This window comes from Lissotriton vulgaris, chromosome 2_1 (assembly GCF_964263255.1).
Source record: "Lissotriton vulgaris chromosome 2_1, aLisVul1.2, whole genome shotgun sequence".
Taxonomy (NCBI): domain Eukaryota; kingdom Metazoa; phylum Chordata; class Amphibia; order Caudata; family Salamandridae; genus Lissotriton; species Lissotriton vulgaris.
The window spans coordinates 152,625,476-152,652,195 of record NC_141687.1 but is presented as its reverse complement, the minus strand read 5'-3'; the positions used below and the strand labels follow the sequence as shown (position 1 = coordinate 152,652,195).

Below are 26,720 nucleotides of genomic sequence, written 5' to 3'. Positions count from 1 at the left end.
TGTAATCGGAGTAGTTGTTCCTTGGAATACATGAGCCTGGGAATTTGGGCAGAACTTATGGCCCTCGGCACGGTCTGGGGGCGGGCGGGCGCAGACGGGCTCGCCGCCGGCGCACCAGCTGCGCCCGCCCGCTTCGCGGTCGATGCATCTGCCTTAATATAGGAAGTGAAGCAGGGGGGAGGGACCTCGTTAGCTCCTTTGCTGCAGCCACAACTAGAGGGCTACTCTTCAGGCGGCTCCACTTCCTGGACGCCGCGTTAGCTGTTAGAAGTGTGCTGAGCAGCCTACACCAGGTAAGACGACTTAACAGTACAAGTTATTATAACGCTATCCAAATACATAAAACTATTTTAAAATGAGGATCATTAAAAACAAATTTCACATAGAAATTAGCAGGACATTTAAAAGCCCACCGTGCCCATGAAAAGTATTGTCTCTCTAACACCTATCACGGCGTTGACACTGGCCTTGATATCGGAAGTGTTGCAGGGGGGGAAGGACCTCGTTAGCTCCTTTGCTGCAGCCACAACTAGACCGCTACTCTTCAGGCGGCTCCACTTCGTGGACGCCGCGTTAGCGCAAAAGTTGTTAGAAGTGTGCTTCTCCTAGTACTTCGTCGTTTATGACACATTCGTGGTTTTCCTGAATCAGTCTGCTCAGTGCGTTCGCCTGAACATTCTGCACACCTGGCAGATGGGTAGCCGTTATCGTCAGTCCTCTGGCCAGAAGCCAGTGCCAGATCGCCTGCGCCTCCTGCGACAGAGTGCGTGATCTCGAGCCCCCCTGCTTGTTGAGGTAATACATCATTGTCGTATTGTCCGTCTGTACAAGCAGAGAGTTGGTCTGAAAGGACGGATGAAAGGCCTTCAGTGCCAAGTGTACAGCTCTGAGTTCCAGGAAATTGATGTGATACGTGGCCTCCATCGGGGACAACGTTCCTTGAATCTGTAAGTCTCCGAAGTGAGCCCCGAAACCATGGAGAGAAGCATCCGTCACGATAGTCTGAGTGAGAATGTCCTTGTGGAAGGGAACCCCTCTGAGGAGATTCTCCGCTGAACACCACCACTTCAGAGACTGAAGAGCATGCAGAGACAGTCGTATCTTGTCGTCCCAAGATCCTTTCCTCTGATCCCACTGGTCCTCCAAGCACTCTTGTAACGGTCTCATGTGCAGTCGTGCGTGTGGCGTTAGGAAGATACAAGAGGCCATCGAACCCAGTAGAGAAGACACCGTCCTTACTGTTGTAGATGGAGTGGTCATAAGAGCCTGAGCCTTCCGAAGGAGTGATAATCGTCGCTCCTCCGAAGGAGACGCGCTTGCTGATAGCGTATTGATGGAGGCTCCCAGGTACTGTATGCATTGGACCGGAGTCGGGACAGACTTGGACATGTTGATGTGCAACCCCAGCTTGTTCAAGAGAACGCACGTCTTCTGGAAGTGTGCTTGAGCTTCCGAGAAGGAGGAGGCCTTGATCAACCAATCGTCCAGGTACGGGTAAATGAACACCTTGTTCTTCCTCAGGTGTGCTGCTACCACCGCCATGCACTTCGAGAATGTTCTCGGCGCAGACTTCAGTCCGAATGGCAGTACTGTGTATTGATAATGATTGGCGCCGACTTGGAATCGCAGGAACTTCCTGTGTTTGTGTGCAATGGGCACATGGAACTACGCATCTTGTAGGTCTATAGCACATAGCCAGTCTCCCTGTTGCAACTGAGGATAAATCTGATGCAACGATAGCATGCAAAACTTCTCTCTGCGAATCCACTTGTTTGCATGTCGCAAGTCCAGAATGGGCCTGAACTCGTTCTTGTCCTTCTTGCGAACCAGGAAGAACCTGGAGTACAGACCTCTTCCTCTTTGAGACAGAGGTACGTCTTCTTTCGCCCTTTTCCTTAACAGAATATCGGCCTCCGCCTGGAGATCGCGCAGCTGAAACTGCGAGCTGACCGGTGGAATTGCTGGAGGCGGGCTGGTGAACCGAAGACTGTATCCATTGCAAACAATATTAAGCACCCACTTGTCTCGAGTAATTTTTCTCCACTCGGCCAGAAAAAAATTGAACGCTTCCCCCCCACCGGAGTGGGTAACGGATGCAGGGGAAGTAAGCGCTCAGGACCTAGACCCGGCCGGGCCTTTGGTCACTGGTGCAGACTGTTGGCCGCCTCTGCCTTTCTGGCGCTTCTGGAACGGTCTTCGGAACTGCTGCTGTTGTTGCTGCTGCTGTCCCGAAGCCTAGCCACGCCCTCTGCCCTGTCCACCGAACCGTCTCTGGAACGGGCGGTACGATTTCTTGTTATTCTTGGGCTTTTCCAGACCCACAGCTGTGAGTGTTTCGGCCTCCGCCTTCATGCGGGCCATTTCGTCATCCGCATGTTTTCACAACAGGATTTCGCCAGAGAATGGTAAATTGGCAACCCTTTGTTGTGCGTCAGGTTTCAGCGACGTGAGGCGGAGCCAGGCGTGTCTTCGCTGGTTAATCCCAAGGCAGAAACCATGCGCCGCTAGGAGGGAAGAATCGGCTGCAGCACGGATGACCCGATTTGCCACCAACATCCCCTCATTCAACACTTCCTGGAAATCTTCTCTCTTGTCACGAGGTAGGTGTTCTACAAACTGCTGGAGGGATTTACAGAGGGCTCGGTCATACCGCCCTAACAAGGTCGTGGCACTCGCAGCCTTCATGGAAGTCGCCGACATCCCACAAACCTTCCTCCCAGCCGAATCCAGCCATCTAGATTCCTTATCTGGTGGGACTGTGGATGACGGAGTGGTGGCATGCTGTTTTCGAGCCGCCGTCACTATCACAGAGTCTGGAGGAGGTTCCACCCTTAGAAAAGCCGGATCCGATTCGGGAGCCCGGTATTTTTTCTGTAGTCTTGAGGGGGTCGCCTTAGTCACCGCTGGGGTGAGAAAAAGGTCCATGGCCGGATCCTCCAGGCCCGGTAACAGTGGTAGTAATGGCCAAGACAGATGTTTCTGGTGCAGCGTCTCGAAGATCACCGATGTCTTGGGCGTGGGCACCGTCAACGAGATGTTCAATTTTGCTGCACCTCTTAACAGGACATCATGAAAGGACACCAGATCGTCAACCGGTGACACCCTTGCCTCCGGTGTCTCCGAAAAAAAGTTGGAGAATAGTCCCTGGTCCCTGAAGACCCTGTATGGGAACGAGACCTGCGCCCCCTGTGATGTCGTCTTGACCCCGTGGATGATCTGTTGCGCGATCGTTCCCTCCTCCTGGAACGAGATCGTGATCTCCCAGTTCGTGGACACTCCTCAGGTCTCCGTGGAGGCGTCTTCCGTGGCCTATCCTGGGGTTTTGGTTTAGGCGTCCCCTTAGGCGGTGTAGGGAGTGGAGGCAGTGACACCGACCTTGGCGGAGGAACAGAAGGTATCTCCGACCGAGGAGCGGGCCAATGAGGAGGAAGCGGTGGTGGTGGTTGTCCCGACGGAGGAAGTGGTGGAAGCGGAGGGTTGATGAGAGGATCCTCCTTAGGTATAGGAGGTGGGGGCGTCTTCGGCCGAGGTGGTGTATAAACCACCAAGTACACCGAGCCCGGTGACTTCTTCGGGGGAGGGGACTGCGAACCAGCCCCTCCAGTAGGTGATCGCCGTCTCCGGCATCCTCCTCCAGACCCAGCGTGACTTCTGGCGCCAGAACTCCTTCTGCGCCGCTTAGGAGAGTTGGAAAGTATCAGAGACGCTGATCTTTCTTCTCGACCCCGAGTGTCACTTCTCCGGCGTCGAACGTCGCCTTACCGACGTCGAACGCTTCTCAGTGCTGCATAAAGCACACGCACACAGCGTCACCGAGACTCACTTGGACACCAGGTGCCATCAATCATAGGCAGATCTTACGAGGGTCTCAGACTGCAATAGGCATGCTCCCACAGCGCCGCTGAGACTCTCTTGGAAACATTTATGTTCCTGTGTTTCCAAACAGGCAGCCAGTTCACCTCAGGTCCTTGGGGATAGTTACTTCAAGACACAGCAAAGTCCTTCAAGCAGAGGGACACAGAACACAGCAAAGTCCCTTTAGCCTTTTTTTGGTTGAAACAGCAAACTGCAGGCCAGCCCCAGATCACACAGCACGGGTCAGTGCTATCCTTCAGTCTCTTCAGGTGTTTCTTCCTTGGCCAAGGTCCTCTTGACCACGAAGTAGCTCCAGTCTTGTTCACACTTGATGAAGCCATTCTCCAAAGTACAGGGGCTTCAGCTCTCATAGTTATACCCCTCAATGGCTTTGAAGTCTTTGTGCCTCAGGGGGCACTGGCCCCTGTTCAAACCAGTTCTGGGTGCCTCCCTGCCACTGGAACCTTCTTTCCTTTGATTAGTGGGGGTCTGGATTCTCAATCACTCAGCAGGAGATGAGCCAATTGTTTTATAGCAGCAACCCAGGTCTCTTCACCTCTACGGGCTTCTCCTCCCCTACACTCCAGATGCAGGTTAGCCTGTTGCGGTCTCACCTCCTCCCCTGGGTCAAGACATTCCCCAGATCCTATCGCTTTCAAATTCAGACAGTCAATCCACAGCCAGGCTGACACACAGAAATGTTAGAGCCCAAAAACTCAGCCACTTCTAAGAGTGGATTCCTAACACCCAATGCAAAAACCACCTATATAAAAAATGTGTTATTACATTGTGAGTTTAGGCATACTAAACTTCACCTTTCCAGCTTAAGCTTTTAGGTAGATAGGCTGGAAAACATATTACACAGCCTTCCCATTCTATCCTAAGGGCAAGACGGCATTTCAACAGTAAAAAACGAAATGGAGATTATTTCACTGTCAGGACATGACACAGACCTTAGTATATGTCCTACCTTTCACATGCACTGCACCCTGTCCAGGGGTATCCTAGACCTACCATAGGGGTGTCTGATGTACACAGAAAGGGAAGTGTAAGGTCTGGCAAGTGAATGCACTTGACAGAACAACATGGCAGTTTAACAAACTGCGCGCAGGCCCTGCAATGGCATGCCTGCGTTCAATTTTTTGGTCTCGCGCCTGCGTTGCAGTGTGCAGCACTGCTCACGCAGCAACAGACCTCATGTAGGGGGTTTGAAAACGGACCTAGGAATTGCACACGCTTGTGCGTCTGCTTTTCCTTTTGTCCCACACTATTGGCCTTTGCATGCGTCTTTTTAACAAAGACAGCATGCAATTGGCAAAGACTGGGCGCATTGCTCCACCCATGGTCTATTTTTGGGTCTATTACGCGCACCGCTGCCATGTGGTGTCAATTATCGTGCCCAAACACTGGCGTGATAATTGAAACCTCATGTCTCGCTGTGGCGCGCACCACTCGCGGGCTTGTTCTTTTTTGGATCCATTTCACAGGGAAGCAACCAAATAAAAGAACCGCTGACGTCTTGTGTTTCTTGTTTCTTAATCAAAAAATGGCTTCAGTTGTGATTGGTCTCTGGTCAGAAGATGACAGAGCTACACCGAGTGCCCGCTCCCTCCAGCGTGTTGGCAGGAACACACCTCGCGGCATATGGACGTCGAGACTTCAGCTGATCAGTGTCGTTTTTAATTTAAAAAAAGCAAATTTACGCGTAAGGTCTTAAATCACACCGCGTGGAAAATGTTATTGATAAAAGTATCCTAGAAACGTGGGTGGATTAGCGCACGTCTAACCGCATTGGCCAAGTATTAACCCCTTTCTGGACCCTGTAGGTCTATAGTAGTCTCTTAACCCCTCCCCTCATGTGTGAAGGGCCACGTCGCTGTGTAATTCAGGAAAGGCGGTGTGGGCGGCTGTGAAGGGCCTGTCAGCCCGTCACAGAGTTGAGGGGTGGGGGAAGCGGGCAAAGAAGGGAAGAGCAGCCTACTCTCACAAGCTCATACACGTGCAGTGTTCTAGTCTGATTAAACTCATGCATGTGTGCACTGCTCCACGCCAGGTTAGATCATACGCATTCAGCGCTTTGTTCTCGGCTTGCCCTGTTACATTATAGACGTGAAATGTTCCAGTCTCGTTAAATCCCCAGTAGCTCTAATGTGTGGCATATTGCACTTCCGGTAGCTCATGCATTTGCAGTATCCTAGTCGTTTTAACCCACACAAGTGTATTGTTCCAGTCTCGTTGACTAATACGTATGCAGTGCTCCAGTCACATTAGTTCAAGCATGTGCAACATTCATGTCTCTTTGTCTCGTGTGCAATGTTCCAGTTTGTATACAAATCTAGTCTTATGCATGTGCAGTGTGTTGGTTTTCATCGCTTAAATGTGCAGAGTGCCCCGGTCTAGTTTACTCATACAGGTGCACCGATCCAGCTTCAGCTCATGCCCCGCAAAGCTCCAGAGTAAGTGTTTTAATGTGATCTGTTTCCTGTCATGATTTCATACAGGTGTGCAGTTTGTGTCTAGTTAGCTCACGCATGTGCACAGTTCCACTTTCATTTGACACTGCACATGCAGAGTTCTACTCTCCTCACTCCCTTCTCATACCCTGGCACAGGTGAAGCCTCGAAAGGCTATTAGTGTCTACACTCGCAACATACGACTCCTATTTCCTCATGTGTGAGACGTGTTTACTTCTCACTACTATCTCCTAAGTGTAAGGTCGTACTATCATCAATGGCTCCTGAACTCGCACTTCCCGTGTCAGTGATTCATGCATGCTCACTACCTCTTGGGCACACGTTTGCAGCATCCAGCTAGCAGCACGAGCATGTGCACTGGTATGGTCCCAGTGCATGAACGTTCAATGTGCCACTGTAATTACCTCATCAGTTCATACACAAGTGCGGTTCCAGTTTTATTAGCTTGTGCACGTGTAGTGTTCCACTCTATTTTTAACTCACGTGTAGTGCCCCAGTCTAATTAACTCCTATGTGGCCAGTGTTTCATTCAGTTTATATGTGCAGTGTGTCTTTATGTTTATGTGCGGCGTTTGGTCCAATTGCCTCGAACAGGTGCAGTTTCCTAGACAATATAGGTCGCGTACCTGCGTTCTTGTACTTTGATTTTATACTTGTGTTTATATTATCCCCAGTCTTTTGACTCTCACTTGCAATCCTCCCCCCGCTCGTTGCTAATGCAGGTGCAGTTTCCACAGACATGCAGAGTTCCATTCCCATGAGCTTGTGTTTCGTGCTTATTTCCTATTGTCTCACACATGTGAACATTCCAGTCTCACAGGCTCATGGACGTGCCGAATCCAGTGTTACTGATTCTTGTATGTACAGTTTTCCTAGCTATATCACAGGCGACCAGCAAAGGCATTGGCTGCGTTTGATTGTAACTAGCTCATGCATGCGCAGAGAACAAGTGTCAATAGCGCCTACATGCGATTGATCACAGCCTCCCATTCTTATGCATGTCCAGTATTCCAGGGACCTTAGCTAATGCATCAGCAGAGTTCAAGCTTCATTAGCTCATCCTGGTGCGGCAGCCAGCCCCAGCTGGCAATACACGTGCAGTGTTTCAGTCTCTGCGCCTCGCGCAGGATTTCAGTCTCATAAGCACATGCACATCGATGTTCAATGGCCATTAGTGTCCTAAGCTTTAGGCTCAGTGGCGCATGCATTTGCAGTGCAGCAAACAGTATGTACTCGAATTGCCAGTTGCCCCTGTGTAAAGGGCTAGAGGCGCCCTGCACTTGTTGCACTGGTGCAGTCACGGTCGCAGACTGCAGAGGTACCCGTTTAATAAAACAAGCTCGCTGCGGTTTCACACATTAGGGTCTGTCAGTGTTTTCTGAACTAGATCGGCTCCAGAACGCCAGGAGGTAGTCAAATGCAGATGAAGGGGACACGCAGCTCCGGCCGTGCATGCCTAACACACGAGCCCAGGAATGCAGTATGGTCTGGAGAGCTGGAGGCACGCTTGCCCACGTTTGCCCTTGTATGAATTCTCAGGCTCGATAGCTGTTCTTTCGCCCGTGCACAAGGTAGATCAAGTCCCAATGCGGCCCCCGGGGGAAGTGAAGGTCGCAGACCAGTCTTCCCCGGGGGTGTTCGCGCAGTAGCAGAAGGACAAGGTGGGGGTGGGACTAGAGGGGTTAAAGGAAGGGGTGGGAGTGGAAAGGCATATAAGGTTTCAGGAGCGGAAGATTCGGCCTCTTCCTGACACCTGAGCACCACCGGGGGGGTGGACGGCGGGGAGGGGTGGGGGGGGGGGGGGGATTTAGAAAAGTGTGTCCACCCACCCTACAGGTTTTCAGCAAAGGATAAGGGGTGGTTTTTGAGGTCTGAGTGCCAGTTTAGGGCAGGTTGAGGAGCACAGACATTACCGTACTTTGGAGGGTTGGTGAGTCACATACGGGCGGATCCATCCCTCGGGGGGTGGGGGAGGGGAAAGAACGGTGGTACACAGGTGACGTGGGAGGCAATGAAGGCAAAGTCTTCATTGGAGTGTAGTTATTGCGCTAAGGACACCGAGCAAATGATCTGCTTCCTCGCCGATGCGCGGGCCTCGCTCAGTTCTCAGCAGATGATCCGCTTTTTGCACACATCCAACCGCGCCTGTTTGTCCTTGTCGTGGCCGAGACCGCAGTTCGGTTGTTTGTTGCAGAGTGAAATGCTGTGGTTGCAGTAAAGTGTCCGCAAGGCTGACGCACACTGCTGCAGTCCGGCGCAGGTGGCGTGGGACGCTCTCTGGCGCGCGGCTGCACCGTGAGTATGTAACTCACGCCGCGTTACCTTGGCATCCCGCGGCCGCCTGCAGCCCACAGCTAGCAGCAGGCAGGCCACCAGCCATGCATGGTGCGTGTCCGGATCTGACGTGCCGCCTTTACTGTTCGGCGAGGGGTTGTAAGAAGGCAGTCTATGATCAGAGAAAAGTCGGAGCCGCCATAACCACATCTATGTATGTAAATGTAAATGTATTTGAGCTTATATAGCGCACAGCTACCCGCAGTGGGTTTCCCGGCGCTTGCTTAGGGAACCCGTCCTGGTATTCCCCTGTGAGATAGCCCCGGCAGGGTATCCACAAGGTGAAAGCCAGGCATCCCGCCGCGAGGGGCCGTTGTGGAGATTAAGCAAGCTATTGCCCAGAGTCGCAGTGTGTGAACCCGTGAGCCGAGAAGGCACCGGAGCGAGAATTATCGAGTCCAGGAATTTTTAGCCCAAGACCCGCCGAGGTGGGGAATTGAACCCTGGTCCAGGGCCGATCTCAGCTTCCGGGTCTGCCGCCTCTAACCCCTGAGCCACACTTCTCCAGCCAACGTTCTTTTTGTATTCATCAGATAATGCCAATTTTACTTCATACACACGTCGCAGTGCCAACGGTCATGTACCTTTTCGTTCCATAAATAATATGTTAGTTACTTTTTATTGCGTAAATAACATTGTTGTAATAGCACATCTAATTGTGCTTTGCACATTGGTGCTGTTTCTCTAGAAACAGGGGCTTAGCTGGTGTTAACTGTGTCTTCAAGAAATATGCAGCAACCACTGCATGCTCACTGGAAAAAACCCATGTCTGAGCAACTGGTGCCAGCCGCTGGATGGGGAAGCCACAGTCCTCTGTAGAGGATTTTTGTTACGAGGACCAAGTGTGTAATACCACATGCTTGCAGTGATAAGCATTTGCAATGCAATAGGTCTAGCATTACTGAAAGTTTGACCTATTGGAGTTGCAAATAATAATACAAAGCCAATAGCTCAAACTTTCAGTAATGCGAGATCTATTGCATTGCAAATGCTTGTTAAGGCTACTTGTGTGGGTGGCACAAATAGTGCTGCAGGCCCACTAGTAGCAGTGGCTTTACCAGCCCTAGCACACATAGTGCACTTTACTAGGGACTTCATTAAGTAAGGCAAACATACCAATCATGGACAACCAAATACCAACACTTTATACAGGGAACACTTACACTTTGACACTGTTTAGCAGTGGCAAAGTGTCCAAAGCATCTAAGTTGGCAACATTGTCAGAAAAAAGGTCTAGGGGGAAGCAAAGTTAGGGACTTGAGCCAAAAAGGGCCAAGTTCAACAAGAACCAAAGGAGTATTGTAGAAGGGATATGGGTTGTTGCCAGGGCCTACTCTGAGCAGACACTGAAAGGTATTGCAGTTCTTCCATCCGTTGTTTTTCACAAATAAGTCAAGGATATACACAAAGATATTGTTCGTGCCAAGCATGCATTTATAGTAAATCTGATCTACGAATCATGATGGACAAATACCAAAGAGCTCTAGAACCCAGAATACATGCAAGATATTTTTCTTGTAATGGACTCCAGGGTTCTTACCTAGGCCCAATGGCTCAGTTATTAGAAATTGCCTTAATCTAATAAATTTGTTCTATTTTTACAATTATTAAAGATTGTTAAAATTCCTATAATTCAAAAGTTGCAATGAATTGAATAGTACAATATGCTTCATTGTGAATTCTTTGCATGTGAAGTGTGGTATTTATGTACCAACATTGCCAGTCTGAGCTCTTCGTTTTGAAATTTCAGTCCAAAAATAAAACAATGTATACTGGTGCTCAACAGCTGAGCATAACCTAAACTTACAAAGTGAAGGTAAATACCACATGTAACAGAGGAAAACAGATGTATTCAGCTCACTATTTAATCTTATATTCTGACACTTAAAACACAAAATCTTAAACTATTCGATATTTATAAGTGATTCAGGAAAGACCACATGGTGGAACAGCTGGTAGTACCTTAAAGAGATGAATCCCCACCAAAAGCAGAAGATGCTGGAAAGCAGACATTTCTACACTTCGTGATTTCTTTGCTTTCTTTTGGAGACTCTCCACAGACTGAACCATTCTAGAAAAACAAAAAAAGTGGAAGATAAATAGTAAAAAGAAAAAACATTTTCCTGGACTATTCTTACTGAGCAGTCAAAAAGATTGTACGAGTTCATTCAGATTGCTTTCTTACCGATCCCAAGCCTCGGTCTGCTCTTCAGTGAAAGGTTTTACTATCTTGACTTTCTTTCCCTGAAAAAGAAGAGCTTGGGCATATTGAACCACGCAGTAAATCCACATGTTTCCGTCAGAAGTCATTCCTTGAACATGCTTCTCTCTCAAAACCTCAGCCTCCAGTGTATCACCAAGGACAGGCAGACAGTTCAGGTGGGTAAGCAAACTGGAGAAACAAACAAAGAGAAGTGAATATCAGTCAAAAGTCATCAATATATTTTAATCCAGCACTCAAATTCACGGACTGCTAGATGCCACACATTTTGTATCACTGCCCTCTGCACACTATGCTCTGGGATCCTTTTAAAAAATCCTTATGTTCCTTCATGAGGTCACCCTAGAATGTAACCCTAGATGCCTCAAACATAAGGCATTTGTCTCTGGTGTAACCCCTAACAAAATAAGTAGTGTGAATTCTGGAGTCAGGTGCCAATTTGGTAATACACCTGACCACTTTGGATTTCCTGCCTGCAGGACTGTAACCTCAGAGCAAGGAGGTTTCTGTAAATGTCCTGGCCCTCGGTTTGCTTTTGGGAGCCTCTACAACTAGACTGTTTTCTACAAAGACCTAAAAAAGATATACAGGCGTGTTTTTCCTTCAGCTACTTGAGAAGTACAAATGTGAAGTTTCAATATAGTAATATGGAGCAGAACTGAGCTGTAGTTATTAATAATGTGCAACATGTCCCATAGTGACAATCTCGGCAATCAAATCCACACAGGAAGCAGTAGAATCCCTCCTTACAAGGTTGAGCAGAGGATCTTCACAATGGAAGTCTGGCAGATCAGAGAGAAGCATTATACTTCTGCCAGCAGAAACGCAAAGTAAAATATGTATCAGGTTTATTGAACCCACCTGCTGGCGCTGTCCCAAAGAACATAGTAAAATTAGACTTCTGCCTCGCTACTTGATGACAATTAACCTGTACTATGGTCAAATTTGTGGCCTTTAGATCACAGCAGATGCTGGTTGTAAGTGTTTATAACTCAATGAGCAAACTTACTGGATTAGTTTTATAACTCTGTTCAAGTCTTATTTTATTTTAGGAATTACATTTTTAAAAAGCTAGTTGCACGCAGCATCCTGGAGATTTCAATGTTTCAGGAAAGTCGCTGAAACCAAAGTTTCTCTACACATTATATGTATGAAGGAACAGAAACATAACTGGCACAGAACAAGAAAGGAAATATGAAGTTATTTGTATAAAAAATATCTGCAAATTAACATATATATATATATATATATACACTAAATACATTCAGTTTGAGGCTCATGGTGAGAACGATTTTCCTCAAATTACATGATTTGCGTTAGGTGCCAAAAAGGGGATTAGAACCCAGTCTCCAGGCTGCAATTAAAACACTATAGCAAATCTTCTCTTTATAATGGTGAAAAACAAACAAAGGGGATGTAAATGGGAATGTACAGAACACGTTCTTTAATGGAACAGTGCTTTTTTAAGGAATACTCACAATATGAGACTGATGCAGCGAAAATGTCCTCATAAAAAAGGGTAAATACAAAGTACAGATGCAAAGAAGATGGAAGTAACAATACTGGATACTTAAAAAAAAAAAGACCTGCAGCAGTTAATAGGGGTCAACATAGGCAGGAGATGTTGCTACATGGCTTGTGCTTAGAGCATCTAAGAGCTCCTAAGGAGTATAAGGAAAATGCTACTTACTAGAATGCATCTGTTCTTCGCCTGTAGAGCTGCAGAGTCTCACACTGAGTATTAGATCACCACCTGGTGTTGGGCTCGGATGATTGCATGTTATTGTCGTCTTGGAAGAAGTCTTTGTAGTCACGATATAGGTGACTCCTGCTTTGGACGACAGTGCGCATGGGCATCGGTTCCATCCTTACATTGTTTTTCGCCATGATGGGAAATTATGGAGTTAGTAGAAAGAAAGATGTCCATGTGTGTATATTTAATTAAGATGGAACTGGAACAGATATAGCTCCCGGGGAGGCGGATGGGCGTGTGAGACTCTGCAGCTCTACATGCCAAGAACAGATGCATACTGGTAAGTAGCATTTTCCGTTCGAGGCATTGAGCTGCAGATCTCACACTGAGCATAGAATATATAGCAGTATCTTCCCTAGCGGTGGTCGCCTGTATCCGTTGCAGTAGTTTGAAATAGAGTTTTGAGGACAGCTTGGCCTACGGCAGCTTGGCTTTCACATCAACACAGTAGTGTTTAGTGAAAGTATGTGTTGTAGACCATGTTGCTGCCTTACATAGGTCTTCTAGAGGAATGTTCCCTAAGAAAGCCATAGATGCTCCCAATTTGCGTGTGGAGTGTGCCCTAGGAGGAATTGTTAGTGTACGCTTTGCTATTTGAGAGCATATTTGAATGCATTTGACAATCCACCTTGCAACTCCGGCTTTAGATATGGGGGTTGCCTTTATGTGGTGGAGAGAAAGCTACAAACAATTGTTTCGCGAAATGCTTTGGTTCTATCAATGTAATAGAGAAGAGCTCTTTCAACGTCTAGGGTGTGTAGAACTCTTTCTGCCACAGAGTCTCGGTTTTGGAAAAACACCGGTAACTCTACAGATTTGTTTAAATGGAACGGGGTAATAACTTTTGGAAGGAATTTAGGATTAGTTCTTAGAACCACTTTATTACGGTGTAATTGTAAAAATGGTTCTTGTATAGTGAAAGCTTGAATTTCACCAACTCTCCTACGAGAGGTAATAACCACAAGAAAAGCTGTTTTCCATGTGAAGAACTGCAGTTCACATTTGTGTAAAGGTTCAAAAGGGGGTCCCATGATCCTGGTAAGAACAATATTTCGGTTCCACCCTGGAGAGGGTGGTAACCTGGGAGGAATGACTATTTAATCCTTCCATAAATGCTTTAATAGCAGGCACTCTGAATAAAGACAGATGTCTATTTTGTAAATATGATGCAATTGCTGCAAGATGTAGGCGTATCGATGAATATGCCAAGTTACATCTTTGTATATGTAGAAGATAGCAAATGATATTTTGGATGGAAGCATCTAGAGGATCAATTTGGTTATTGTTGCAGTAAATGGCAAATCCTTTCCATTTAGCAGCATAGCAAGCTCTAGTAGTAGGTCTCCTGGCTTCTTTAATGATATTCATACAGTCTGGTGGTAGGTTAAGGTAACCAAACTCTAAGACTTCAGGAGCCAAATCGCCTGATTCAGTTGGCTTGGATCTGGATGTCTGATTTCTCCATGGTTCTCTGTTAGCATGTATGGTGTTAGACGTAGTTTTTGGTGTGGAAATAGGGATAGTTCTAGCAGTGTTGCGTACCACGGTTGGATTGCCCATGTGGGAGCTACTAAAATCAGTTTGAGCGACTGTTGTAGTAGCTTGCGCATTATTATTGGTATTAGTGGTAGTGGCGGAAAGTGTACACAAATCTGCCTGACCAGTTCATCCATATCGCATTGCCCTTTGACAGCGGGTGTGGAAACCTGGCGGCGAAGGTTGGGCATTTTGGGTTTTCGTGTGTGGCGAACAGATCTATGTCTGGATGACCCCACTTGTGAAAGAACGGTAGAAGAACATGCGGATGTAGTTCCCATTCATGAATCTGTTGTGTCTGTCGACTTAACAGATCTGCTATCTGATTGTGAACTCCTGGAAGGTGTTCTGCTAACAGATATATGTTTTGTGGAATGACCCAGCTCCAAATGTTCTGTTCAAGCTGGGACAGATGTATAGAGTGAGTCCCCCCTGTTTTTAGGTCTCGCCTGAGCCAATGCGCTTGCGCATTGTTCCAGCGAGATTATAGTAAGGGGAAAAGAACAGTCTACCAAAACGGCGGATAAGACACAGTTCATGTGAGCTATGTGCGTGCACAACGCCAGCCACGTCACACACCACCATTTGTCTGTGCCTCGCATCAGACTTCAAAGGCTGCCACTCCCCCCCAATCAGACTTCAAAGGCTGCCGCTCTCCCACCCCCAACTTCAAAGGAATGCGCTCCCGCTCCCCCACCACAGCAATGCCGAGAGCTTGTCTCCGCCTGCTCTCCAGTGTGCTTTCATCTTCCTTCCTTGGCCCTGGGTGTTTTCCGTGTTCTCCCATTCAGTGCCTTCTTGACCCCATACTTGATTGCTTTCCAAGCCCCGGCCCTCGCTGCCTCTATCATTATACACTCTCCCTGTGTTTTCCTGTTTCCCCTTGCTTTTTCACAGCTCCGTCATTCTGTGCTTTGATAAACTGAACGCGCTTTGTAGCATTCAACCCTGCATGTTCTTAGCTTCAGTCTCTGTGCTGCTGCACCACCTCACTCAGGGACACCACCACATCACTCAGGGACACCACCACATCACTCAGGGGCACCACCACATCACTCAGGGGCACCACCACATCACTCAGGGGCACCAACCCCGGGCACCACCACATGACTCAGGGACACCGCCACATGACTCAGGGACACCGCCACATGACTCAGGGACACCACCACATCACTCAGGGACACATCCACTCAAGGACACATCCACAGCACTCAAGGACACATCCACAGCACTCAAGGACACATCCACAGCACTCAAGGACACATCCACAGCACTCAAGGACACATCCACAGCACTCAAGGACACATCCACAGCACTCAAGGACACATCCGCAGCACTCAAGGACACATCCGCAGCACTCAAGGACACATTGGCAGCACTCAAGGACACATCCACAGCACTCAAGGACACATCCACAGCACTCAAGGACACATCCACAGCACTCGGGGACACATCCACATCACTCGGGGACACATCCACATCACTCGGGACACCACCACATCACTTGGGGACACCACCACATCACTTGGGGACACCACCACATCACTCAGGGACACCACCACATTACTCAGGGGCACCACCACATCAATCAGGGCCACCACTCACGGGCACCACCACATCACTCGGGGACACCACCACATCACTCAGGGGCACCACCACATCACTCAGGGGCACCACCACATCACTCAGGGGCACCACCACATCACTCAGGGGCACCACCACATCACTCAGGGGCACCACCACATCACTCGGGACACCACCACATCACTCGGGGACACCACCACATCACTCAGGGGCACCGCCCACGGGCACCAACATATGACTCAGGGATACCACCACATCACTCAGGGACACCACCACATCACTCAGAGGCACCACCACATCAATCAGGGCCACCACTCACGGGCACCACCACATCACTCGGGGACACCACCACATCACTCGGGGACACCACCACATCACTCGGGGACACCACCACATCACTCGGGGACACCACCACATCACTCAGGGGTACCACCACATCACTCAGCGGCACCACCACATCACTCAGGGGCACCACCCACGGGCACCAACACATGACTCAGAGGCACCACCACATCACTCAGGGACACCACCACATTACTCAGAGGCACCACCACATCAATCAGGGCCACCACTCACGGGCACCACCACATCACTCGGGGATACCACCACATCACTCTGGGACACCACCACATCACTCTGGGACACCACCACATCACTCTGGGACACCACCACATCACTCTGGGACACCACCACATCACTCTGGGACACCACCACATCACTCAGGGGCACCACCACATCACTCAGGGGCACCACCACATCACTCAGGAGCACCACCACATCACTCAGGAGCACCACCACATCACTCAGGGGCACCACCACATCACTCAGGGGCACCACCACATCACTCAGGGGCACCACCACATCACTCAGGGGCACCACCACATCACTCAGGGGCACCACCACATCACTCAGGGGCACCACCACATCACTCAGGGGCACCACCACATCACTCAGGGGCACCATCACATCACTCAGGGGCACCACCACATCACTCAGGGGCACCACCACATCACTCAGGGGCACCACCACATCACTCAGGGGCACCACCTTGACTCCGCATACCATTACTCCGCAAGGTCTTTGACCTCCTATACCGTCACGCCACATTTTTTCATAACGTGTGTACATTTACCACTCACGCCTTAACAACGAGCCTGTATTTGCTGCCCCTGCTGTGTCTGGGTGTCTGTTTGGTGGGCTTGTTGGAACGCCTGGTGTGATGTGTAGCCTATAAGATTCTCAAGGGATCCCCTGCTCTGATCCTTTCCAACCTTTTGTCCCGTTATGTCCCGGTCCGTGCTTTAAGATCTTCGGACCTAGAACTTGCTGTTGTCCCCCGCTTCAAGCACTGCCGGGCTGGCGGTCGCTCTTTTCAGGTACGCGCTGCAGTGTTGTGGAACTCCCTTCCCCTAGAGATCCGTGCTCTTAGGGATTTGCTCTCTTTCCGTCGAGCTGTCAAAACTTTCTTGTTTCCCTAGTTCCTTCCTTTTGCTCTGTTCTGTCCTGTTGTGTTGTGTTGCTACCTTGTCAGGCGCCAGGACGCTCCTTTGCTGGAGCATCTGTGCGCATAATAAATGAGTTTAACATAACATAACATGTTCCTGGCTGGTTTCTTCCCCTCCAGTTAGGTCTTTGTGACGGGGTGCCCCTTTTAGTACCTCTGAACTGCAATGCCCCCATGGATCTTGCAGTCTTGTTATCCTTTTTGAGTTGGCTGAGTTACTCGTCAACTGGGGCCCCGAACAGTGTTTCTCCGTTGAACGGTGTGTTGAGGATGCTGTGCTGCCCTTATGGCTTGAAACCCGAAATTCTGAGCCAGGCTTGTCTTCTCTCCGTGATGCCTATCATCATGAGCCTGCTGGAGGTGTCTGCTCCGTCCAGAATTGGCTACATTCTTCCCCTCTTCGACAAGGTTTTCGGCTCTTTGCTTGATTTTCCTGTGGCATGTTCTTTACTAACTCGCCCAGCTCTTCCAGGATCTGGTATTGGTGCCTGTTGAGCAGAGCATTGGAATTCACCATGCGCCAGTGCATTACGGCATTACGTTCAATTCTTCTCCCCACCAGGTCCATCCTCTTGCTTTCTTTGTCTGGCGGTGGCCCAGAAGTGGTAGGCACATTGGCCCTCTTTCGTGCCGTGGCTGCGATGATAGAGTCTGCTAAGACCGATCCCTGGATGTAGGGTGGGTCCTTGGAGGAATGTTTATACTTTTTCTCCGACCTGGGAGTGACGGCTTTGCATGTAGCTGGTTCTTTGAAAGCCTCTTTTCCCTGTGCCATGACACTGTCGAGCATGGGTAGGAACTAGCTCCTTGTTTGTGTAGGGAGCAGTGTCTCGAGAAGGAAGTCTGCTTTCTGCTTTTCTTCGTCGAGTTTTACTTTGAAAACTGCAGCTGCATTCCTGATGACTGTGTTGTAGACCCCGATGTCATCTGGCGGCGAGGGCCTCGAGAGGTACGTGTCGACAGCTTCTTCTGTGCTCTCGGTGTCGAAGTCCTGCCAATCTATATCCTGAGTCTCCGAGGATGCAGACCCGAGGAGTGTCCTGCAGTCGTCGTCTCCTTCCTCCTCGTAGTAGGAGGCCTCCTCCTCTTCTTGGTCGTTGAAGGTCTCGACGTCCACCGACTGTCCTTCGACGTCGTAGTCCTCCTTCAACGTTTCCTCTACCACCTGTAGCCTAGGTTTCATCGGGATTATGTATTCTTTCATCCTGGCGTCAAAATCTTTTTTCCGCTGCAGGATGTTTTCCATCTCGGCCTCGAGGCGTCTTTTCTTTTTCTCCATTTCGGGACCGTGGTCTGCGTCGAATGGCTCTGCCGCTCTACTCAGCGCCGAGCATGCTCTCGGGTCCTTCGGTGCCGGTGGCGCTGAAGGGCCCTTCGGGTCCTTTTCCCTCGGTGTCGTACGCTCCTTCTCGGGGGCGATTTTCGACATCTTTTGCTGTTCTACAGCTCTCGGCGTCTGGGAGTCCATCTCAGAGGATCCGCTGTGCCTTGGTGTAGCCGTGGACGCCGAAGTTTTCGGCGTCGGCGCTTTCGAGGTTTTGCCCTCAATTTTTCGAGACACGGGACTCTTGGTGCCCTAGGGGCCGTAGAGTCTCCTACCTTCTTTGGAGCCTTCGTAATATCGGTCTCTACGACCGTGTAGCCTTCGTGTTCGGCGGCGGCGTTGTCCTCCTCGTCTGATGATAGCCCCAGGTCTCGAAGGGACGGTGGCTGTCCCTTGCCCTGCATGGTGGCGTTAGCTATCCTCTGTCTCTTTCTCACTCGAAGAGTCTTTGGAGTGAAGGCGGAGCAGGCGTTGCAGTCTTCGCTCTTGTGGTCGACCGGTAGGCAAAGTTTGCAGACCGGGTGCTGGTCCTTCTGCGCGTACTTGTGGTGGCAATTACGGCAGAATTTGAAAGGAGTGTGTTCAGGGGGCCCCCTGAGCTTGCATTCTCCGATGAACGTCGAAGTTCTTGAAGTTCTTCTTCCCCTTGGTCGTCCCCTTCGATGATGTAGTCTCCTGTAGTCTTCTCAATCTCTTTCCTTGCAAAAGTGCGTATTTTTCTTCTTCTTTCTCCAAAAATGTCTGGAGCCGTTTCGGAAACGATCCAGACCCAACCGCGGAAAAAAGAATCTGATGATGGCGCCCAGGAGTGGGAGCTTCCGCAGGTAGCGTGCCGACGTCACCGGAAATACACCAAAGGTGGGACGTCGACGCCCACCTGGTCTACGAAAAAAAAAAAGAAAAGACTACAAATCCGGACCCAACCACAAGACCGCGGAATAATGCACAGCATAGTGAATCCAGAAAGATTCACGCTGCAAAACCTCTGATTACCGGGTCACTGAATTCCCAAGCCGCCAAAGGTTCCACGGCTAGGGAGAACAATACTGGAGATAGGGGGCAGCCCTGTCTCGTGTCTCAGCAGATAGGGAAGGAGGCCGATCGATGCCCTGCAATCCGGACCGAGGTTGTTAGGTCCGTATAGTGCATGAGTACGTAGGCAAAACAATGCAGGCTGCATTTAATAACTTCATAGTGTTGGAAGAGGTACGACCAGCTAAGAGAGTCAAACGCATTGTCTATGTCGGCCAGTAGAATAGCCGCGGGGCACCCCAATTCTGGGGCCATTGCCATGGCATTATGAACAGTCAGATGTTGTGACAGGTGGAACGATGTGGCATGAAGCAGGACTGATCCGGATGAATCAAGTCCTGCACGCAGGTCAGCAGGCGGTCAGCGAGTATTTTCCCCAAAAGTTTGGGCTCATAGTTAATGAGGTAGATGTGTCGATACGAGGATGGATCCTTCGGTGGGCGGCCGGGCTTATGGAACAGGGCAATCTCTGTATGTTGCCAATCTTGAGGCAACATTTGTTGATCAAGAGCTTCATATATTGCCTCCAGTAGGTGTGGGCCTAATGTGTTCATGTGGGGTCCAAAGAATTCTTTAGGGAATCCATTGGATCCGGGGCCCGACCAGAACGCATAGCGGCCAAAGCTGCACTGAGCTCATCCGTTGTGATAGGGGCGCCAAGCTGATCGCGCATGTGATCAGCAGGCCTTCGAGGGGAAATATCTCTTAGGAATTCAGCGTGTAAGGCCGCCGATAACTGTTCTTAATGCGCCAAGTGTGAGGAGAAATAGTGAGCAAACTCCCTGGAAACTGCCTCTGGAGACTAGCAAAGGGTGCCATCCACACCACGTAGTGCTGGGATGTTTGCTGGAGATTTCTCATCTTGGTAAAGACTCTGGAGCATTTTGCTGGATTTGTCCCCCCACAGGTAGATCCGGTGTGGTGACGCTAACCAGATTTCCTTCGCCTCGCCAATAAGATGTTGCTATATGTGTTGTGTCTGGAGTAAATTGTGTTGGAGGGGAGGGCTAGAGACAATAATGAGCTGCGCTTCGGAGGACCTCTGACAATTTTCCAATTTGGGCAACTGCACGGAACGTTTGCGCTTTTCATTGGGACGGAAACTTATATATACCACGCGGATTGTGGGTTTTAGAGCTTCCCACAGGATACACCTGGGTGGGGCAGAGGCCGTGTTGGATTTGAGATAGTCCGAGACTGCCTGGTTAAGATCTCCTGATATTCAGGGTCTCGAAGGTGCCATGGGGAAATACGTCATCTAAAGGGGGTGTATGAGAGTGAATGCGGAGTTTGAATAGCGCCTTAACCGCGGCGGCAATTCTGCCACGGTGCGGGCGTTCCATTAAATGGGCAGGGCCGTGTCGCCCAACGGACGTGCACAGCACTACAGAGGTAGTGGTCGAGACGGCAGTTTGCTGACAGAAGCAGCGAAGGGTATAAAACTGGGAATGGTCTGATAATCCTCTGGGAAGCTGGGAAACATCGATCCAGTGGATGTAGTTGTTTGGTGTGAATATATAATCTAACCGTGACAGTGATCCATGAACGGCAAACATTTATGTGTAGCTCAGCTCAGAGGGATGATACTCGAGCCATATATCCGACCAACCCAGCGTAGTGGCAAGGACGTGCAATTTGGATCCATCTGTTTGGGGTTCTCACCCGGGCCCAAGCCTTTTATCCACTGGTGACATCACATCATTCCAGACCCCACCTAGGAGCGTCAAGCCCTCTGGGATTTCTCCCCACAGTTAAGATATCTTGTCTACAAAAGTGTTTCCCAGTGTAGGGGGTGCATATATTCTGCCAATGTTGATGTGTTCTCCATGAAGCATGCCCGATAGAATGGTGTATTGTCCCCCAGGATCCAGCCAATGCTTGATGGGAACAAACAGGACACAGCGGTTCATAATAATGGCAGTACCCTCGGGATCCCCTGGTAAACCCTGCATGATATATCATCTGATATCCGAATCTGGCAAGGCAGGGAGCCTTGGTACCCAAGAGGTGAGTCTCCTGTAGGAGAAGGATGTCTGCCTCGTATCGCTTAGCTTGGCGAAGAATAGCGCCCCTATTAATTTTATTGACCATTAAAGAAATGGGGTAACCCAAAAGTACTGGACCTGGGTATCAAATTGATATTAGCAAACAATGGTCCGAGACCTATAACTTAACACAAAAGAAATGAATCAAATCTTATTTAATTTTTGAGCATAAATTATTTGTCACTGCTCAAACCCACCAATGGAGAACATAAGAATTGGCAACAACAACGAGGTCCGAAAGTATATGCAATATTTTAATCTATTGTCATATATAGCATTAGTATTGCAATTTACAAATTTTTATATTTTTTTTATATTTTTTATACATCTAGAATTAGAATTGTAATTTGCCCCGTATATAGCGTGCAGTAGAAAAGGGGTGTCAAAGAAAGTGCAAGTGATAAGGTGAAAGGAAAAAGAAATCACACAAAATTCATAAAAACAATTTCTACTGTTCCGAAGGAATGCCAGCCAAAAAATGCTGGATCAAAGGACCTGACCACATTCAATTAGTCCAAGGGGACTTCTTGTTCTTATTACCAGACATAAGATGTAACAATTATCTGCACTATATCACAAAAGAAAGGGGATATAGGTAGATGAAGACTCGCATGGCCCAGGCACAACTAACCGCAAGGCCGCAAGACGAGTCGAAACGTCGACACTATCTAAATACCTGGACCACTACCTATATCCCCTTTTCTTCTCGCTTAACTCTAGGTACAGCAAATTTGGCTTGTGTCATGGATCGGAGAGCACGTGATGGTACATATTTCAGAGCCAATCTACACAAATAGGAGGGGGGCTCATTCATACTGATCCTAAACATATAACAGAGTGCTTTAAATTTCACTCTGTTGGCGATTTTCAGCCAGTGCAGTTTCTTTAATTGCTCAGATATACTAGTGCGCCCAGGCAGATGCACCCTAGCTGCAGCATTCTGTACAATCTGCAGACGGTTAATAGTATCTTTATTGGCTCCTAGGAGAAGGATGTTCCCATAGTCCAATCGAGACCCTATTAAGGCCTGCATTACTGTCCTTTGTGCCCCATCAGGCAATTGCCACAAGATCTTCCTTAACCATTTGAGGATGGCAAAGCAAGTTGCGGACGTTTTTGTGACATGAGCACACATTGATAATTTGTTATCAATAATTATGCCTAAATTACGGGCAGATTGAACCGGGGGCGGGCCCATTTCAACTGGCCAATGAGTGGGGCCCCATAGATTCTTATTATTGCCAAAAATGAGTAGTTCTGTTTTTCCAGCATTCAATTTTAATTTATTATCATGGAGCCAGTTAGCCATTTTCAGAAGACCCAAGCGAAGGGGATAGGAATCAAATTTTTCTGTGGATGCTAGGGAGAACACTAATTGCGTGTCATCCGCATAGGAATAAATAGTAAGGCCCATTTCTTCCGCAACCTTGGCCAATGGGGTAACATATATATTAAATAAAAGTGGGCTCAATATGGAACCCTGCGGTACCCAATGCAGAGATTTATAAGAGTCAGAGGAATTATTTTTAGAGAAGACTTGGAAAGTACGTTTGAACAAAAAAATTTCCAGCCATCTCAGGGCATTCCCTTGTATTCCTATATCCTACAACACGCGGACCAAGGTCTGGTGGGAAATGGTGTCTAAGGCGGCACTCAAATCTAAAAGAATGAGTGTCGCCGTGCCCCCTCCATCTAATTCCTTTCGGATGACCTCAGTGACCCCCAGTAAGGTTGACTCCGTAGAATGTCCCTTTCTAAACCCAGACTGTGAGAAATGCAACCGATTGTTGTCATTAACAAATTTAGATAGCTGGTTATTAACATGCTTTTCCAAAAACCTTCGAACAAATAGGTAGCAGTGATATTGGTCTAAAGTTTGAAAAAATCTCTGGGTCCCCCTCTGCTTTTTTCAGCAGAGGGACAACCATAGCATGCTTCCAGTCATCTGGAATCACATCCTCCTCTAGTGAATCATTTAGAAAGGATCTAATTACGACCAAAATAGAGGGATCCAACTTCTTTAGGATAGACGCAGGGATAGGGTCCTGAGGAGAGCCAGATCTAATGCTGTTAAGGATAGCTACAAAAGTCACCATGTCCATAGATTGCCAATCTGTTAGTACATTCTCCTTGGTGATTACCTTATTAGTTTTCTCACTAGAGAGGGAGGTGTTATTTGGGGGGACTGTGTCCTTTTCATTTTTACTAAACGGAGAATAAATATTTGTAATTTTCTCATTGAAGTAATTGGCTATATTATTGCATTGCAAAGTAGATAAAATCGGCTGTTCTGGTTGAGAGGCTGCTCCTGCCAAATTTTTTAAAACTTTAAAAAGAGTGCCAGAGTTGCTCTGTGCCGCTAAAATAGTATCTTTAATATGATTACCCTTAGCTATTTTGCAGGATAAATGGTAGGCATTGAGTGCTTGCTTGTAGATCTCCTTGTTAATAGAATTATAATCTTTCCTCCACAACCTCTCTAATTTTTTACAGTTACTCTTTTCATCACGTAATGTTTGGAAGAACCATGGGGCTGGAGGATAACAAGAAGTGCGTTTGCTTAACGTAAAAGGAGCTACAGTCTGTGCAGCAGTCACAAGCCAGGTGTTGATGGTTTTGTAGTCGCTGATTCTAAGATCACCTGGAGCAATGTTGGGGCTAGAGTGGATTAATTGAGAATTCAGGTCACTTATGTTAACTCTTTGCCAATTCCGAAATCTTACTTCCGATCTGACAAATTTTTAGTATTGTAAGCCCAGATAATAAAATGGGTAAGAAAATGATCCGACCATACGGTCGGAATGGCGGGTTTACATACTATTCTATTAAAGTTGGTGAAGATCGGATCTAATAAATGGCCCGCAGAATGCGTAGGACCATTATTCCTCAATTGGACATTAAGTGATTCTAAGTCCGCGAGGAAGTTAAGAATCATAGGGCAGCTATTATCCTCCAGATGCAAATTAAAATCTCCGAGAATGGAGAACATGGCGGCTTCCATTAAGAAAGGAGCAAGCAGGTCAGGCAAGGCTGCCATCCACTCACCGGCCGCCCCAGGTGGTCGATAAACCAAAACACCCGAAAAAGTGATTTGGGGGGTTAAGGTGAGTTTAAAAAGACCGGCTTCACAATTGGGCCAATCAAGATTTGACCATTTGCAATGATAGTTTTTTTAAATACTATCCCTATGCCACCCCGACTTGATTTACTCTGTCTTTCCTTACTATAGCGTAATTTGGGGGGAGGGCTGAAGCAATATCTGGCCCTGAACTGGCATTCAGCCAAGTTTCAGTTAAAAAAAAGTGCATCCGGCTGTACATCAGTTAAAAGATTAAAAAGATCCTCTTTGTGCTTAGGCAATGACCTACAGTTCGTAGTAAGAAAATTGAACTGTTTGTCATGAGCAGTGTCCAGATCGACAGTTCTGTTCTGTGCTTTCCCGTTCTCCCCAGTAATGCCTAATTGCATATGGGAGGGGGAGTACATACAAGTCGGGCAGTAAGCTGTAATGTTGTCTAAAAGCAATGGCTCATGGTTCATACAATGTAGAGGTCTGAATCGAAGTAGCTCCTCACTAGAATAACTATGAGCAAGGGGGAGACGGGCAGGGGGGGTGGCCCCTGGACCCGGTCGGGCGCAGACGGGCTTGCCTTTGGCGCGCGTCCGCTGCGCGACGAACACATGCCCGTTTAAATAGTGATTCTGCAGGATAGTTCCCGCCCCCGAGCTCTGCCCCGTGACTCGAGCCCAGTCCCGCCTACGCTCCCTCCATGTCAAGCGGGAGAACCCGTGGTGGAACAGGGAGCCGGCGGACTGGACGGTGGGCGTCAAAGAGGTGAGGTTTGACACATCACAACAATCAATAACAATTTAAAAGCATGAGCAGCGTTTTATATTTAAAAATAGCAGTTTAAAAGTAGTAATGCCTCGGTAAAAGGTTTCAGTGCAGTTCAGGTGTGCAAATAAGCAGATTATCGTATCTCATACCCGCCGCCTCGCACCCTTAACACAGCAAATACGCTCTTGGTTCTCATCTGTCAAGAGAACAGCGTTTTTGAAGTCTATGGTTCATTCAAGTGCTGTTTTGTAAACCAAAGCGGTGCAGCAATGTTAATTTTGCAGAGAAGGGGTTTCTACTGGGCCAATTGAAGAATCAGGACATTTACTACACGCAGAGACACCTATAGATATCTGGATGTAGCTTTGAGCATCTTTGCCATCTCAATCATACAGTCAGATATTGGGAGTGAATGTGCTAGAAAATAAACTGACGGGCAGATTGACAAAGATTTTGAACTTTTGCAAAATAGAAATTATCTTTTTCACTATGGATAGATTGTTTGGAAATGGTTTTATATCTGTTCTCAGACTGCTGAAGAGTAACAATTCTTTCTCAGAGACCATCACTGGCATTTTTGACCTAGGCATGAGGTGTTACCATAACTCAACTACTCCAGAACAAAGTGATAAATGTTATGATTTTATATCACAGGTGGTAACACTTCATAATGACCAATTAATCCCAAAAACTTTTGTAACAGCAGCCGATATGGAAGAAGGATGCATAGCCCTAGCGCTCTACACAGACACAGACGTGCCACGGTGCTGGGAGGTTTGCATATTGGGGATTTATGCAAGAACCAAGAAAAACAAAGTAACGTCCACACCACTAACATACACTCAACCTCCACCCGGCTCTCTCCGCTTGCCACCAATGTCCCCATCTGCACCTCCAACCTCCTCCCTACTTCATCCACACCCACCCCTCTCAAACCCTATCTCCTCTCTAACACCAACCCGTGCACCGACGCCACGGAGCCCTGCATGAACACCAACCCACCCCCCCACCCGCTCGCTCATTCCTAGGTCAGTCACTCACCACCCTTGATGTCCACCCCCAACACCAATACCTATCCCACGCTGGACAAGATTATGTCCACCCTCCTCCAGCTCAAAGAAGACATTCACACCATCAAAGAAGACATGCACACCATCAAAGAACTACTCTGCACACACCCCAGTCACCCCTCACGCTCCACCACCCCCCCTCCCATCTTG

The 26,720-nt window shown here is 48.3% G+C and overlaps 1 protein-coding gene across 1 annotated transcript in view; it reads right to left on the bottom strand.

The window, feature by feature from the left end:
• Positions 1-26,720, bottom strand: part of MYBBP1A (MYB binding protein 1a) — a 517,888-nt gene that overhangs the window by 325,518 nt on the left and 165,650 nt on the right. The window contains exons 12-13 of the mRNA XM_086954610.1: positions 10,849-11,055; positions 10,626-10,734 (exon numbers count right to left, since the gene is read on the bottom strand). Coding sequence (XP_086810736.1) covers positions 10,626-10,734; positions 10,849-11,055 — 316 coding nt within the window. The remainder of the gene's footprint in view (positions 1-10,625; positions 10,735-10,848; positions 11,056-26,720) is intronic.